The sequence below is a fragment of the Malania oleifera genome, chromosome 8 (genome assembly GCF_029873635.1).
Source record: "Malania oleifera isolate guangnan ecotype guangnan chromosome 8, ASM2987363v1, whole genome shotgun sequence".
NCBI classification, from domain to species: Eukaryota; Viridiplantae; Streptophyta; class Magnoliopsida; order Santalales; family Ximeniaceae; genus Malania; species Malania oleifera.
Window position 1 is genome coordinate 27,293,756 of NC_080424.1, and position 15,663 is coordinate 27,309,418.

Genomic DNA, 15,663 nt, shown 5'->3' on the forward strand with positions numbered 1-15,663 from the left:
CCCTAAAACTACATGAATTACAAACCAACCCCTACTTTATACAAATATTACAAACAAGCCCCCAAAATGCACATAACACTATACTAATTAAACTAAACACATAATAATCTACTAATTAAACCCAACAATTATAAATCCAATTCTTCTTAAGTTGTCTTCAACATGGATTTTCCAAGGTCTTGCTTTTTGTCCTACATCAACTCTCCCCTAGTTAGAAAAAATTTGGCCTCAAATTTTGAAATGTTCGAGAATCAAAATGGAGAAGCAAACTTGGACTTCTCAAAAGCCAATGCATGAATGAGGCAACAAATCATGTTCCACTGGCAGCACCATAGACTTGACTTGAGAGTTTGCATCAATGAACTCATCAGCGATGACAGACTCCACAATAGGAATGTTTGAAGGACTTTGGATGTCTTCAAACACTTTCATTTTCTTGCTTGTAGTGTCCTTAATTTGAGTAACTTTGGCATGATCACTAACCTCAGATTCTTTGGCCTAGTTGGTTGGTAGAGTAGGCTTCAAAATGATTTTCTTCCATTTTTAGTTGAAGACATGTATTCCCATGTCCTTGAGTTGCACCCAAATCATCCAACCAAGGAGAACCAAGTAGTGCATGATCAATGTTCATGGGTATGATGTCACATAAAAAATTATCAAAATAGTCGCTTATTTGGATAGGAACGAAACATCTTTCACAAACATATATGGTAATGTTGTCAATCCAAGATACCTCATAAGGCAGTGGGTGAGGTTCCGGATGAAGTTGCATACGAGGGATTCCATTTCTAGAAACCATGTTCATAGGACATCTTCTATCAATGATGAAGTGGCATACATTTCCTCCACACTTGAGAAATGTGTGGAAATGCTTGAAATTGTGCCCAAGGTATGATAAATGGCATTTGTCCAACAATTTGTCACCACATTGTTGGATTTATGCATATATATGCTGCTATATATATCACCAACAGCCCTTTAACACAATTTCTCTAAACTTTACTCTCAATTTCTCAAAAACTATCTCCAATTCACCTTGATATTATTGTGCTTGCTTGCAATATGTTGTGTCCACAACAAAATATATCCTTGAAGGTCATAATCCAAAATATCGTGGCTGGAGAAAATTCTCACGAAACTGGAACGAGGAGATGACTCAGGCTGAGTCCCACTCGCAGGTCACCAGCACTTAGGGTGTGTGAGCCACCAGTGGCGACTTTCCGGCCATGAATTTTGGGGCGAAGGGAGATCAAGTGATGGGGAGTATAGTGGGGTTGGTGATGTGATGAGTAAAGAATAGGAGATTAGGGTTTTCGAAGTACCCATGGCTAAAGATGTTTTGGCTGGCGCATGGTATAAAGAAAAGAAAGGAGTTAGTTTGGCACAGGTCCAAACTGTCGACGGTTTTCCCTGCGCCCAGCAAGCCTATATAAAGGCGTTTAAGTTCATTTTTATTAAAAATTAAACTCTTCTCTCTCCCCTCTCTTAGGGCTGCGGCCTCCACTCCCTCTCTCTTCGATTTCTCGTCCGAAATCTGCCTGAATCAACTAATAAACGTGATTTTGGGATCCTGGCGGCGATTCTCTGTAGTTTAACTGGAGTAATTTTTTAGTTCGGGCATTCCAAGCACCACTCCAAAACTAGGGTAAGGAAGTTGTTTTTCAAGTTTAATCAGTTTTGGAAAGTGTGGGCCTAGGGAATGTTAAGTGATAAATATTTTGGGGTTAAGCTGATTGAGTTAAGGTATTATTCACAGGGTTAGTGCGAGTGCCGCAGACACGGTTTAGGATCCCTGCGGGCATTTCTTCAAGAATCAGGTAAGAGGATAGATTATGTCAGGTATTTTTATAAATTCTATTGGTTCAAAATACAATATTTGATTATAGAAAATATTAATATGATTTTCTAGATATATAGGCATATGAGAATGAAATTTATGAATTAATGTATGTTTTAGGAAATTTGATGTTTGGACTGTGTAAACTCTAGAAACATAATTAATATTATTTTTCAGCAAAAATATGTTTTCCCCAGACAGTTAGCATATTGTAGGGCAATACGCAATTTGATAATGATTTTCAGAATGACACAGACATCACAAAAAGTATGATATTATACAGTATACTATTACAGATCAGCCGGCCTAGTGCCGTGATATTTCAGTCGGCCTAGTGTCGTGACAGCTCAGCCGGCCGAGTGCCGTGATTAGATATATATATATATATATACATATATATATATGAAATATATATATATGATAGATTTTACATAGAAACAGGAAACGAGATATGATAGATTTTACACAGAAACAGGAAACGAGATATGATACAGTTATTTATGAAATATACTATATAATAGCAGAACCCTGATGGCTTAGTTTAGTTTTAGAGCACGGTACCGTAGCTATCAGTTCAAATTAGTGCCACCACACGTCTCAGATAGAGTGTTGGTGATTGGATAGTTGATTGAGCCCAAAGAAGATTTGTGTGCCCCCCCGATAGTCCGGACTAGGTTGGGCAGGCCAATCGTACTTACAGACGAGTCAGTTTTGGCTTAGCATGGTAGGCTAACCATTGTTAGGTCCCGCTTATGGGCTGCACAACCCAATCATGTGGGGGGAGGGGGGGGAGGGTTATACATGATATCAATTAGCTATCCATTTAGGGGAAAATTTCAGTGATATACAGATATAGCAGATGATTTATATGTTACGGAAATTTATTATGATATAGTATGCTATGTTTAAAAGTTCATATTTCGATGGGTTATCAGTTATAGTTGATAAATATTACAGATAAATTACTTGCAGCATATATATTTATAACACGCTAGAACTTATGTTGCCACACACTGATGATTCTCTATCCCACTTACTGAGAGGTGTCTCACCCCATAATTCAAACATTTCAGGAAATCTAGATAGGCGAGCGGAGTGATATCCGAGGTAGAGAAGGTGTTGGTACTATCCTAGATTCAGGGTAGGTGTTGAGCTGGGAGATGTGTTTTGTATAATCCCTAGGACGTTTTATGGTTTTTGGGGATGCACATGTATATTTATGGAAATAGTAGAACACTGGTATTGTATATAAGGTTCACGTATATTATGTTTTCCGCTGCATAGATAGTATGTATTTATAGACAAGTATCCCCGGTACCCACTTCGAGTCCAGGATGACAGTGTGGATGTCATTATTTGTTTTAGAGTAATTCTATGTTTTTAGCAGTATGGAAAAAAAAAAAGAAAAAAGAATTTTCGGATCATTACATTGTGGTATCAGAGCCTAGGTTGTTAGGTTTTGTAAATTTTAGTGTACAGTGGAAAACAATATTAGAGTATAGGAATGGATCTTGATAAGGGTAAGAAACGGATAGATTGAGATTTTAGTAGGTCAATGAGGGAGATTAAGATGAGAATTTAGGGTTTTGTCTTGTAACTTGGAGGCAGAGACTTCGGGGTGGTTTCTGTACTTTTCCTAGAATGACGATTTCAGGAAAACTATGGTAAACTATTGTCGGTTTCTATTTCTGAGTGGTAAGACTAAACTTTTAATTAGTTGATTGGTGGTATGAGAATATTTTGTGGTTCTTAGATAGATTGATGCATTAGTTGTATTATGAAGTTAGGATTCCCAAATTATTTTTGTTCTATTTCAGGATGGACCCTGGAAATAGCGATGCACACGCTGATGGTGGTAATGAAGCAGGGCCTTCTAGTGTGGGCGGCTGTGATTCTGATGTAGTATTGCGCAATGTCGCCCAACAAGTAATGACAGAAATAGCACGGAGTTCTAAAGAACATGACTGCCCACCAGCTGATCAGAGCTGCATGATCAGACATTTTACTCGTATGAATTCCATGTCATTTTCAGGAGGAGCCGAATCGTTCGTGGCAAAGAGCTGGGTCTAGGAGCTTGAGAAAATACTGATTTTGCTGCACTGTACTGATGAACAGAGAGTTCTCTATGCCACATTTAGGTTGACTGGTGAGGCTGAGCGGTGGTGGACAGCTGTGAAATTACTGGAGGAGTAGAGACCAGTACCAGTAGCCATGACCTGGAGCCAGTTTAAGGAAATATTCTTCGACCGATACTTCCTCGCCACCACTAGAGAAGTTAAGGTGGAGGAGTTCCTGAATTTGACCCAGGGGCACCTAGCGGTCTAGCAATATGCAACAAAGTTTGTTGATTTGTCTCGTTTCGCCCTGTACATGGTTCCAAATGAGGCGAAAAAGGCACGAAAATTTGAGAGAGGCTTGAGGCAGGAAATTTATGAACAGATGATAGTTCTAAAGGTGTAGGATTTCGCAGAATTGGTGGATTGGACCGTTGTAGTGGGAGTGAGTAGACAGAGGGGTGCAGAGTCAGAGGAAGAGGCTCACACTTCTTGGATTTCAGGCACGTACTAGTTGGGGCCCATGGAGGGGAGTTAGATATAGCGGGGGTCAAAGACAGGAGATGGGGAGGCATGGGTATCAGGGTGAGCAGACTTATCTTATTTACCCTAGATGTGGTAGGAGGCATGTGGGAGGATGCCGAGCAGGAATGAATGTCTGCTATCAGTGTGGTAGACTGGGTCACATGGCACGAGATTGTTGTGCGCAGTCGAGCAATGCTCCCACTTATAGACAATTTCGAGGAAATAACCAGGCACCTCGAGGCGGCCAGTAGAAGAATAGTGTGTAGGTGCAGGTCTATGCACTGACATCAGGAGACACAGAGGCGGCCGACGATGTGGTTACAGGTACGGTTCCTATGTTTTCGATTAAAGTTACTATTTTTTTTGAGACAGGGGTCACACAGTCAAACATTTCTCGGGAATATATTAGACGGTGTGGGATAGAAACTCAGTTTCTGGATGCCGAATTATCTGTGTCTATACCGATAGGAGTAGTAATGGTTTGTAGGAAAGTGCTTAAAGGCTATCTAGTAGATATTCAGGAGATAGTGCTACCAGCTGACCTCGTAGCGTTAAATATGCACAAATTTGACATGGTTCTAGGGATGGATTGGCTAGTTGCTAATCATGCTAGCATTAATTGTTACCAGAAAGATGTAGTATTTAGACCTCTTGGGGAGCAGGAGTACAAATTTGTGGGGTTGTGTGTGCGCTCCTCACCACAGTTATTGTTCGCTATTAAAGTAAGGAGGCTACTCCTGGAGGGATGCCAAGGGTATATAGCTTTATTTAGGGAGGTGCAAGGAAAAGACTTGAAACTTGCAGATATTCCGGTAGTGAGAGAATTTTTAGATGTCTTTCTAGAGGAGTTACCTGGATTACCTCCTGATCGGAAAATTGATTTTACCGTTGATTTACTTTCAGGGACGGCACGGATTTCTAAAGCACCCTATAGAATGGTTCCAGCAAAATTGAAAGAACTAAAAGATCAGTTGCAAGAATTATTAGACAAAGGGTTTATTAGACCTAGTGTATCGCCCTGGGGAGCACCAGTTCTGTTTGTAAAGAAGAAAAATGGGACGATGAGGATGTGTATTGACTATAGGGAGATAAATAAAGTGACAGTTAAGAATAAGTATCCTCTTCCTCGTATTAATGATTTGTTCAATCAGCTTCTGGGAACATGGGTCTATTCCAAGATTGCTCTTCGATCCGGGAATCATCGAGTGAAGGTCAAGACAAAGGATGTTTCGAAGACAGTGTTCCGAATTCGGTATGTCCATTATGAGTTTTTGGTTATGCCATTTAGACTGACGAATGCTCCTGCAGCATTTATGGATCTAATGAACAGGGTTTTCCCTGAATACCTTGGACCAGTTTGTAGTGGTTTTCATTAATGATATTCTGGTCTATTCGAAGAATTCTAAGGAGCACGAACATCACTTGAGGATGGTGTTACAGGAGTTGAGAGAAGAAATTGTACGCTAAACTTAGAAAGTGTGAATTCTAGTTAGAGAAAGTTACATTTCTTGGGCATGTGATATCCGGGGATGGTATCTTTGTAGATCCGAGCAAGATAGAAGCGGTGGTGAATTAGGTGAGACTGAGGAATGTTTAAGAGATTAAAAGTTTCTTGGATTTGGCAGGATACTATCGCCAGTTCGTAAAGAGATTTTCTAGGCTATTAGGGTCTATGACACGGCTAACAAGGAAGAATGTTAAGTTTAAGTGGAATGACGATTGTGAACGAAGTTTCCAGGAATTAAAACAACGACTCGTCACTACTCCAATGTTGACCATTCTATCAGGAAATGATGGTTTTGTGATTTATAGTGACGCGTCTCAGAAGGGATTGAGGTGTATTCTGATGCAGTAGGGAAGAGTTGTGGCATACGCTTCTCATCAACTTAAAGAGTATGAGAAGAATTACTCCATGTATGATTTAGAATTGGTTACAGTGGTGTACGCATTAAAGATTTGGAGGCATTATTTGTATGGTGGAAAATGTAAGATCTTTACAGATCATAAAAGTTTGAAGTATTTCTTCACACAAAAGGAGTTGAATATGAGGCAGAGGAGGTGGTTGGAATTGATTAAAGACTACGACTGTACCATCAATTACCACTTAGGGAAGGCTAATGTGGTAGCTGATGTTTTGAGCCGGAAGTCAGGGAGTGCCTTATTATTAGTAGTGGTGGCATAACATCCGATCAAAATGGATTTAGAAAGACTTGTTGTGGAACTGGTAGAGGGAAATCACTAGACATTTATTGCTAATCTGGTACTTTAGCCAACTTTATTGGAGAGAATTAAGATTGCATAGATGCAAGATGCAGAATTGGTGAGGATCAGGGATAAAGTGCAGAGTGGAAGTGGGACCATATCTCCATGGACTTTGTCACAGGATTGCCACTAGCACAGCATGGGCAGAATGCCATATGGGTAATCGTGGATCGTTTGACGAAGATTGTCCATTTTCTTTCCATTAGAGTTAACTACTCCATGGGTAGATTGACAAAACTGTATATCCAAGAAATAGTCAGATTGCATGGCGTGTCAGTGTCCATTGTGTCTAACCGGGACCCACGATTCATGTCTCAGGAAGAGCTTACAGAAAGCTTTGGGTTCCCAGTTGGCTTTTAGCACGACCTTTCATCCTCAGATCGATGGATAGACAGGGAGGATCATACAAATACTAGAAGATATGCTGTGGGCTTGTGTTTTGGATTTTGGGGGTAGTTGGATTCAGTATCTGCCATTGGTAGAGTTTGCTTATAACAACAGCTACCGGGCCAGTATTGGGATGGCCCCGTATGAGGCATTGTATGGTCGGAGGTGTCGATCTCCGTTATATTGGGATAAAATTGGAGAAAAATAGATTTTGAGACCAAAGATTGTACAGTGAACTTTTGAGAAAATCAAGCTGATTCAAGAGAGAATTAAAACAGTTCAGAATCAACATAAAAGTTATGCAGATACCTGCCGACAAGCATTGGAATTTGGTGTAGGAGATAACGTGTTCTTGAAAATTGCACCAATGAAAGGAGTAATGAGATTTGGGAAGAAGGGTAAGCTTAGCCCTAGGTACATTGGGCCGTTTGAGATATTGGAAAGAATCGATTCAGTTGCCTATAGGTTAGTGTTACCCCCAACGTTATCTCAAATTCACGATGTATTTCATGTGTCGATGTTGAAGAAATACGTCCAAGATCCATCACATATAATAAGTTATGAGGCACTGGAGATTTGAGATACACTATCATATGAAGAAGTGCCAGTTCAGATCTTAGATCATAAAGAACAAGAACTACGCACTAAGAAAATTCCACTAGTAAAAGTACTTTGGAGGAACCATGTAGTTGAGGAAGCTTCGTGGGGGCTAGAGAAGGAAATGCGTCAAAAGTACCCAAATCTATTTGATGGGGCCCAGCATTAGCTAGAAAAGGTAATAGTTCAGGTAAGTATTTGTTGTATGTAAGTAGGTTTTGTACAGGTTAAGTAGTTTAGGTGTATCTAATTGTAGATTTGCATGTAATAGTTTGAGTTTTGAGTGGTTTTGGAAGAGTTTTGTTTTGGTTATTGTAATCTTCCAGAGCCGTTTATGTAACCACGACATTCCTCCGCCATAAGCGAGGGCAATTAATAAAATTTTAGTGATTTTTTCCAAATGCTAGTATAAGTGCTAAATAGCAAATATCAAGAACGAAATTTTTATAAGGAGAGAAGGATGTAGAGACCCGAAAAGTAGTAATTAATGAAATAATAAAGAAAAGATAGGAGTTGGTTTGGCACAGGTCCAAACCGTCGACGGTTTAAGGCCTTCTCAGAAAATTGTCTACGGTTACAACAACCGAGAGCATTTCAAGTGCCAAACTGTCGACGGTTTCACTAAGCTTAGGAAAAACCGTCGACAGTTTTGAGTTACCGCGGTCAGGTAAAGGTAAAATAGTAGAAATGGTTTGGTTAAAAGGCCAAACTGTTGACGGTTTCAGGAAAACCGTCGACGGTTTCCCCTGCGCCAGCAAGCCTATATAAAGGGGTTTAAGTTCATTTTTGTTAAAAATTAAACTCTTCTCTCTCTCCTCTCTTAGGGCTGCGGCCTCCACTCCCTCTCTCTTCGATTTCTCGTCCGAAATTTGCCCGAATCAACTAATAAATGTGATTTCAGGATCCCGGCGGCGATTCTCCGCAATTTAACCGGAGTAATTTTGCAGTTCAGGCATTCCAAGCAACACTCCAAAGAAGTTGTTTTTCAAGTTTAATCAGTTATTTGGAAAGTGTGGGTCTAGGGAATGTTAAATGATAAATATTCTGAGGTTAAGCTGATTGAGTTAAGGATTATTCACAGGGTTAGTGCGAGCGCCGCAGGCACGGTTTAGGATCCCTGCAGGCATTTCTTTAGGAATCAGGTAAAGGGATAGATTATGTCAGGTATTTTTAGAAAATCTATTGGTTCAAAATACTGTATTTGATTATAGAAAATATTTATATGATTTTCTGGATATATAGGTATATGGGAATGGAATTTATGAATTAATGTATGTTTTGGGAAATCTGATGTTTGGACTGTGTAAACTCTAGAAATAGAATTAATATCATTTCTTAGCAAAAATATGTTTTCCCCAGACAGTTAGTATGTTGTAGGGCAACACTCACTTGTGTGGCATAAGTGTGAATATTTTACAATATGTATTAATAGACCATAATATTTTATGATTATACAGAACAAACGCAGTTTGATAATGATTTTCAGAATGACACAGACATCACAGAAAGTATGATATTATATGGTATACTATTATAGATCAGCCGGCCTAGTGCCTTGATATTTCAACCGGTCCAGCACCGTGATATTTCAGCCGGCCTAGTGCCGTAATAGTTCAACTGCCCTAGTGCCGTGACAGCTCAACCAGCCCAGTGCCATGATTAGATATATATACATAATAGTTCATTCAAAAATTTTAATATGACAGATTTTGCACAGATTCATGAAACGAGATATAATACAGTTATTTATGAAATATACTATATGATAGCAGAACCCTGATGACTTAGTTTAGTTTTAGAGCACGGTACCGTAGTTATTAGTTCAAATTAGTGCCACCGCACGTCTCAGATAGAGTTTTGGTGATTAGATAGTCGATTGAGCCCAGAGAAGAGTAGTGTGCCCCCCTGGCAGTTCGGACCAGGCTGGGCAGGCCAATTGTACTTACAGACGAGTCAGTTTTGGCTTAGCATGGTAGGCCAACCATTGCTAGGTCCTGCCTACGGGCTGCACAACCCAATCATGTGGGGGTAATACATGATATCGGTTAGCTATCCATTTAGGGGAAAATTTTAGTGATATACAAATATAGCAGATGATTTATATGTTATGAAAGTTTATTATGATGTAGTATGCTTATGTTTTAAAGTACAAATTTCCATGGGTTATCAGTTACAGTTGATATATATTACAACTAAATTACTTGTAGCATATGTACTTATAACACGCTAGAACTTATGTTGCCACACACTGATGATACTCTATCCCACTTACTGAGAGGTGTCTCACCCCAAAATTCAAACATTTCAAGAGATCTAGACAGGCGAGCGGAGCGAGCTTTGAGGTAGAGGAGGTGTTGGTATAGTCCTAGATTCAGGGTAGGTGTTGAGCTGGGAGATGTGTTTTGTATAATCCCTAGGATGTTTTATGGTTTTTGGGAATGCACATGTATATTTATGGAAATAGTAGAATTCTGGTATTGTATATGAGGTTTTGGTATGTTATGTTTTCCGCTGCATAAATAGTATGTATTTATAGATAGAAATCCCCGGTACCCACTTTGGGTCCAGGATGATAGTGTGGATGTCATTATTGGTATCAGAGTAATTCTATGTTTTTAGCAATATGGAAAAAGAAAAAAAACAGAATTTTTGGGTCGTTACTTGTGGGGTGTCCTGCAGTGGTTGGACGGCAATGAAAATTGGAGGGTGTGGGTTTCGAGGGGTTCTTTTTTCAATGGGATGGGTGGTGTTGCAAGAAGGCGTCTGGAAGGTGGTTAGTGAAAAATGGGGACACGGAGGGAATTTCAGAAAATGTTCATAAACTGCAGAACTACTTTTGTTTTTTGTTTTTGTTTTTAGTTTTTTAAACTGAAATTTGAGGGCAGGAAAGAATCAGAGAGAGTAGGGTGGAAGAGAAACAGAGAGAGAAGAAGGCAGGAGGATTATTACAGAACAGAGGGTGAGAGAACAGAACAGAGAAAAGAAAGAAGAACAAAAATAAGGAGAAGAAAAGGGGAGAAGAGTGAGGGAGAATGAGTGGACTGAAAGCTAGAGGACAAGAAGAGAAGAAAGAAGAAGAAGCAGAAAATAGGGACCAAGAAGTTACAGAACAGAGGAGAGAAGGAAAGAAGAAGTGAGGGAGAAGAACATGGCAGAAGAGGAGAGAAGGGGACGATGGGGGGGTTGAAATGGAAGTATGGAGATCGAAGTTGGGCTTTGATACCAAATGGTGCAGGGGCAGCATCAAGGTTCTGCAGCCATGGAGAAATTAGAAGAAATGAAGGAAGGGGGAAGGGAGAAGAGAGGAGATAATAGCGGGAAAATTCGTGTTCACTTCAAATTCAAATTCATCAACTGCCTACATCATGGCTTTCACACACTATTCATAAGAATGCCTAAACCCATAAAATTACACACATACCCCTAAAACTACATGAATTGCAAACAAACCCCTACTTTACACAAATATTACAAAAAAACCCCAAAAATACACGTAGCACTATACTAATTAAACTAAATACATAATAAACTACTAATTAAACCCAACAATTATCATTCCAATTCTTCTCAAGTAGTCTCCAACATGGATCTTCCTAACGTCTTGCTTCTTGTCCTACACCAGAAAGGCAATAAAGTGAGGAAACCCACAAACAGAGAAATCCTTCCTCTTCATTATCTTTCCAAAATGGCCCTCTGTAACTTTTATCACATTATATTTGGTCAAAGAAAAGAACAGATGAGAAATTTGAAACATAGATATCCAAGAACTTGCATGAAAAACCTTAGTACCAGTTCTAGCTTCAGATCCATTCACCTTAACGACCAAATTTACTCTTAATAAGCTTCGTGATAAAGGGAGTCTACCTTTGAGGAAATTTCCATAATAACTTCCCAATCAGAGAATGTTCTGCCAAATTGCTGAAAATGAAACATTGAGTATGATCCAAATATTTCTAGAGTTAGCAATGTTAAAAGCTGGGAAGGAGGTGAGTGAAGAAATTGGGTGGATGATTCAAATCAATGTTTTAAAAGGCGGAGACGTAAGGCTAGGTGTTTTAATCCTCGAGAGGCGAGGCATGAGCCTTAAGGTAAGGCATTGGGGTGTAAGCCTTTTGGTAATTTTTTTTAGATAAAAAACATGTAAATGAATTACATATATGCTAAAAATAAAAAAAGTTAAGAATTTCACATATATACTGTAGAAAAGGGGAAAAAAAAAAGAAATTTACAAATATAATGTTAAAAAAATCAAATATAATTTGCAAACTACTTGTTGGCCATTCAAAAATTGCTAACTTGAATTTATTACATAAAACATGACGAGATATAGTTATGCAAAGTTCAAATTGTTTTCAAGATCTAAGATACAACTCTCAATTATTTTGGAAACTTTGAGATTCAAGAGTTTTAGAATCAACACAAATTATGACATTCCTTTTATGTAAACATGGAATTAAACATTTCTAGCCAAATCTAACTTGAGAATCACACATCCAAAATGCGTAAGCCTCAACTGAAAAGGCACAAAGGCATGCCTTTTGTACAAATGTGTAAGCCTCAGCATATAATTTGTTGGCCTTTTTGGGATTTGGCATTTTAGATTGAGCCTCGAGGCGTTTAGTCTCGAGGCTAAAATGCCTCGAGGCGTGGCGAGTCTTGATGGAGCCTTTTAAAACATTCATTCAAATGAAGATGGTGACTGAGTATTATAGTGATTTAGGTTGAGATAATTATTTGTTAACAGATGAAATCTTAACATGGTACTTCTTATTGGATAATGCTTCTTATTTGAGAGACCCCAATAGTAGATTTGGAAGGGGTTCTTTTATTTAATGATGAAGAAAGTAGTTTGAATGTTGCTAGTCAATTGGTTAATAGGCAGCAGGCTTTGTCTCCAGAGGCCATATCTATAAATAAAGTTGACAACTCTAGGATCAACTGAATAGGAGGGGTTTGGATTAGCTGGATCTCATAAGAAGTGTAAGAGAGTTGGATATCCTTAAATGCACAAAATTACGATGGGAGGGATGAAGGAGGGGTATTAGAATAGGGTGTCTTAATTAGTGTGGTGGTTCTTTTCAGTTTAGCTTTTGTTAGTCTATGATTCTATGGGACTCTTTTGTCCTCCTTTTGTTTTATTCTTCCTTGTATCTCTTAATATAATTTCTTTTGTTTTATTTAAAAAAAAATTTGGATACCGTATCCCAGACTTTATGTGAACACACCAGTTCCCATTAACTTATTGATCCCTTCTCTCTTCTACAAATTCAGTCAAAAAAAGAGCATCAGCATTTTCTCCAGCATATAAGTGATTCCAACAGGAATTCTAAAGACAGCCTTGAATAAAGACATGAAATTCTTCCATCAAAAGAGAGTGAGGGAGATAAGTTACTTGGCAATCCACAGGCTGTGGGTGCACTGGGCTAAGCTGCTTATGTTTATAGCCAAAATTGGTAATTTTGCCTCTTGTTTCCCAAAGCCCAAAGGAACAGTTGAATTGTTTCTCAACTGTTCCACGCAGAATTCATGGTATGGGAACTCTGAGAAGTTTTCATTCTGTTCTTCTAGTAACTGCATTTTACTTACTTTATCTGCAACTCTTTATGGAAGCAACTTGTTTGTTTTGTTTCCTTTATTATTCTCTTATTTGGTATGACACGTGCATTACTTTTTTGATGGTTAATTCTATGAGTTACAATGCTTTCCAGTGGCCAAAATATAATTAAAATTTGACAACAAAAGGCAGATTGACCTGCTTTGTCTGCCTTTTGATTTATGGACTATTTTACTTCACACAGTGATATACAATTCATTACTGTTCAGTTTACTTAATTTCACTTTTTTTTTTCAAAAAAATTTTTTAGATCAAATTTACAAGTATAGAGCTGATTATTCTTTATTTGTGGTCCACACAGCTCAATACATCAGACTGGCGAAATGGAGCCCTTGTCAAGCTAAGAATTGGAGAGGCTTTAGAATCACATTCACTAAAATGGTTTGTCAAACTCTCCTTGGCAGTTGCACAATGAAGCTAGAAAATTAATCTGTTATTTTTTCCAGATTGCATAATAGTGTCTTACAGTGATGAATACATGCCTTAATTTCCTTTGACATATGTTGCATGCTTGAAGGTATGCATTTTGTTTTGATAGGAAATAAAAACATTTTAACGAGAATGGAGAGGTATGACCATATATAAGAAAGAAAGAAGTAAAAACAGAAAATGAACTGCGAACTATGCTGATGAGAGCAAACACAAACATAGTTGTTTTTTTTTTTTTTATCATCATCATCATTATTGGCCCATGCAGTTGATAACATATCCATCAACTGGCTTGTTAGGTTTGGTTTTGGTTTTCTTTCCTTTTCTTTTTCCCTTATTTTGTTTTTTTTTTCTTATCTTTTGTCCTCTTCAGATTTCAAATTTGTCCCAAAACTAGGTATATATAGGTTGCATCACTCCCCAAGCCCTTTTGGTCAAGGGGACTGTACTAACTATTTTAAACTTTTGTTGCCTTATTTAATTGTCAGTTTCCATAGGCAAATAGTCTAGGATTGTGCTATGGTCAATGAAAGAGTGAACTATCTTTTATGATCACTTGTTTTTTTTTTTGATAGTAAAGGAAAGTATGTTAGATAGGGAAAACAAAGCTACAACCTGCAGGGACAAGGAGTCCATCAAAAAAACAGGAAAAAAAAAAAAAAAAGAAACAAAAAAACTGAAGATCACATCATGAAGCCAGATAAAACTAACCAGGGACACCCCTTTTCAGACCCTTTCCATCGTAATTTACTGAACTCTTCAAACTTGTTAATTCCCTTTGACCCGTCAATTTATGACTTATTCCACCATCCAAGCGAACCTCATTTCCTCCAATATCACTCAACTTTAAATCCAGCTTATCCAAAAGATCTGGGGCTTCTAAATCCTCCTTCGAAATTTCTTTCACAGGAGCAGGCAATATTCCATCCCTAGGCTGTGAATTGTTGACTAAACCCAAGGTCTTAAATTTCGATTTCGACTCAAATTTCGAAGCTCCAAAAGTACAGAAATTTCGATTTCGATTTGAAAATGTAACGCAATTCTGTAATAAAGCATGAAATTCTTTGTGAAGCTTTAGAAATGGTTAACAAACATAATAATATAAGTTTTAGGACTAGTATATTACAAATTAAATACATCTATGTTTTGTATGAGGTGTAAAAGTTGTAAAATAGTATGTGTATCAAATATATTTAAGATAATATACATTAAACATATTCAGTTAATACAAATGAAATTCATAAATCATTTAAATATTATTTATTATACAAATAATGATAATTTGGACATGAATGGTTAAATAAAATGTTACTATAAGTTTATTTTTTCATATAATTTCAAAAGCACTTGTAATAATCTTTTGTTCCGAAAAAATAAATAAAAGAAATAAAGATAGAATTTCACTTCACTCGTAAATTTCTCATTTGAATTTCAAGGAAATTTTATTGTATAGTTAAAATTTTGGCAAGTTTCGCTAAAATTTCAAGATTTCGATAAATTTCGGATGATTCATTGAGATTTCGACGGAAATTATGCAAGATGGAAATTGAATGCCATTTCGATTTCGAGGGTGACGGAAATCGGAAATTTCCACGGAAATTTCGTGGAAATTTAAGACTATGACTAAACCATCATTTTCAAAAAGAGTCACTCCCTCCAAACCTTCCAACAGTGCAGGATGAACATAAAGGATAAATTTCCTTCTTTTTCGCAATAATTAGGAGCGTATCCATATTGTTTCCAAGTCTCATCCAACAATAACCTCCCACCACATTCAAATTCGCTCAAATCATCACCTTTTGAATCCTATATATCCCCCCATTTCTTAACCTCTTTTTCTTTCCTTTCTGCAACCAACCTCCTTCTTTGTAAGAGAGCCTTCTATATGCTAAATTCTCCTCTAGAGTCTCTCCTTAACCTGTCACACCAGAATTTTCTGTCTTCTGATCAAACACCTT

At 37.8% G+C, this 15,663-nt stretch overlaps 1 protein-coding gene across 2 annotated transcripts in view; it reads left to right on the top strand.

Moving 5' to 3' along the window:
- The window catches only part of LOC131162458 (uncharacterized), a 58,495-nt gene that overhangs the window by 25,376 nt on the left and 17,456 nt on the right, over positions 1–15,663 (top strand). For both annotated transcript variants that reach the window (XM_058118954.1, XM_058118956.1), the window contains exon 11: positions 13,578–13,657. In XM_058118954.1, the coding sequence (XP_057974937.1) occupies positions 13,578–13,657 (80 nt within the window). The remainder of the gene's footprint in view (positions 1–13,577; positions 13,658–15,663) is intronic.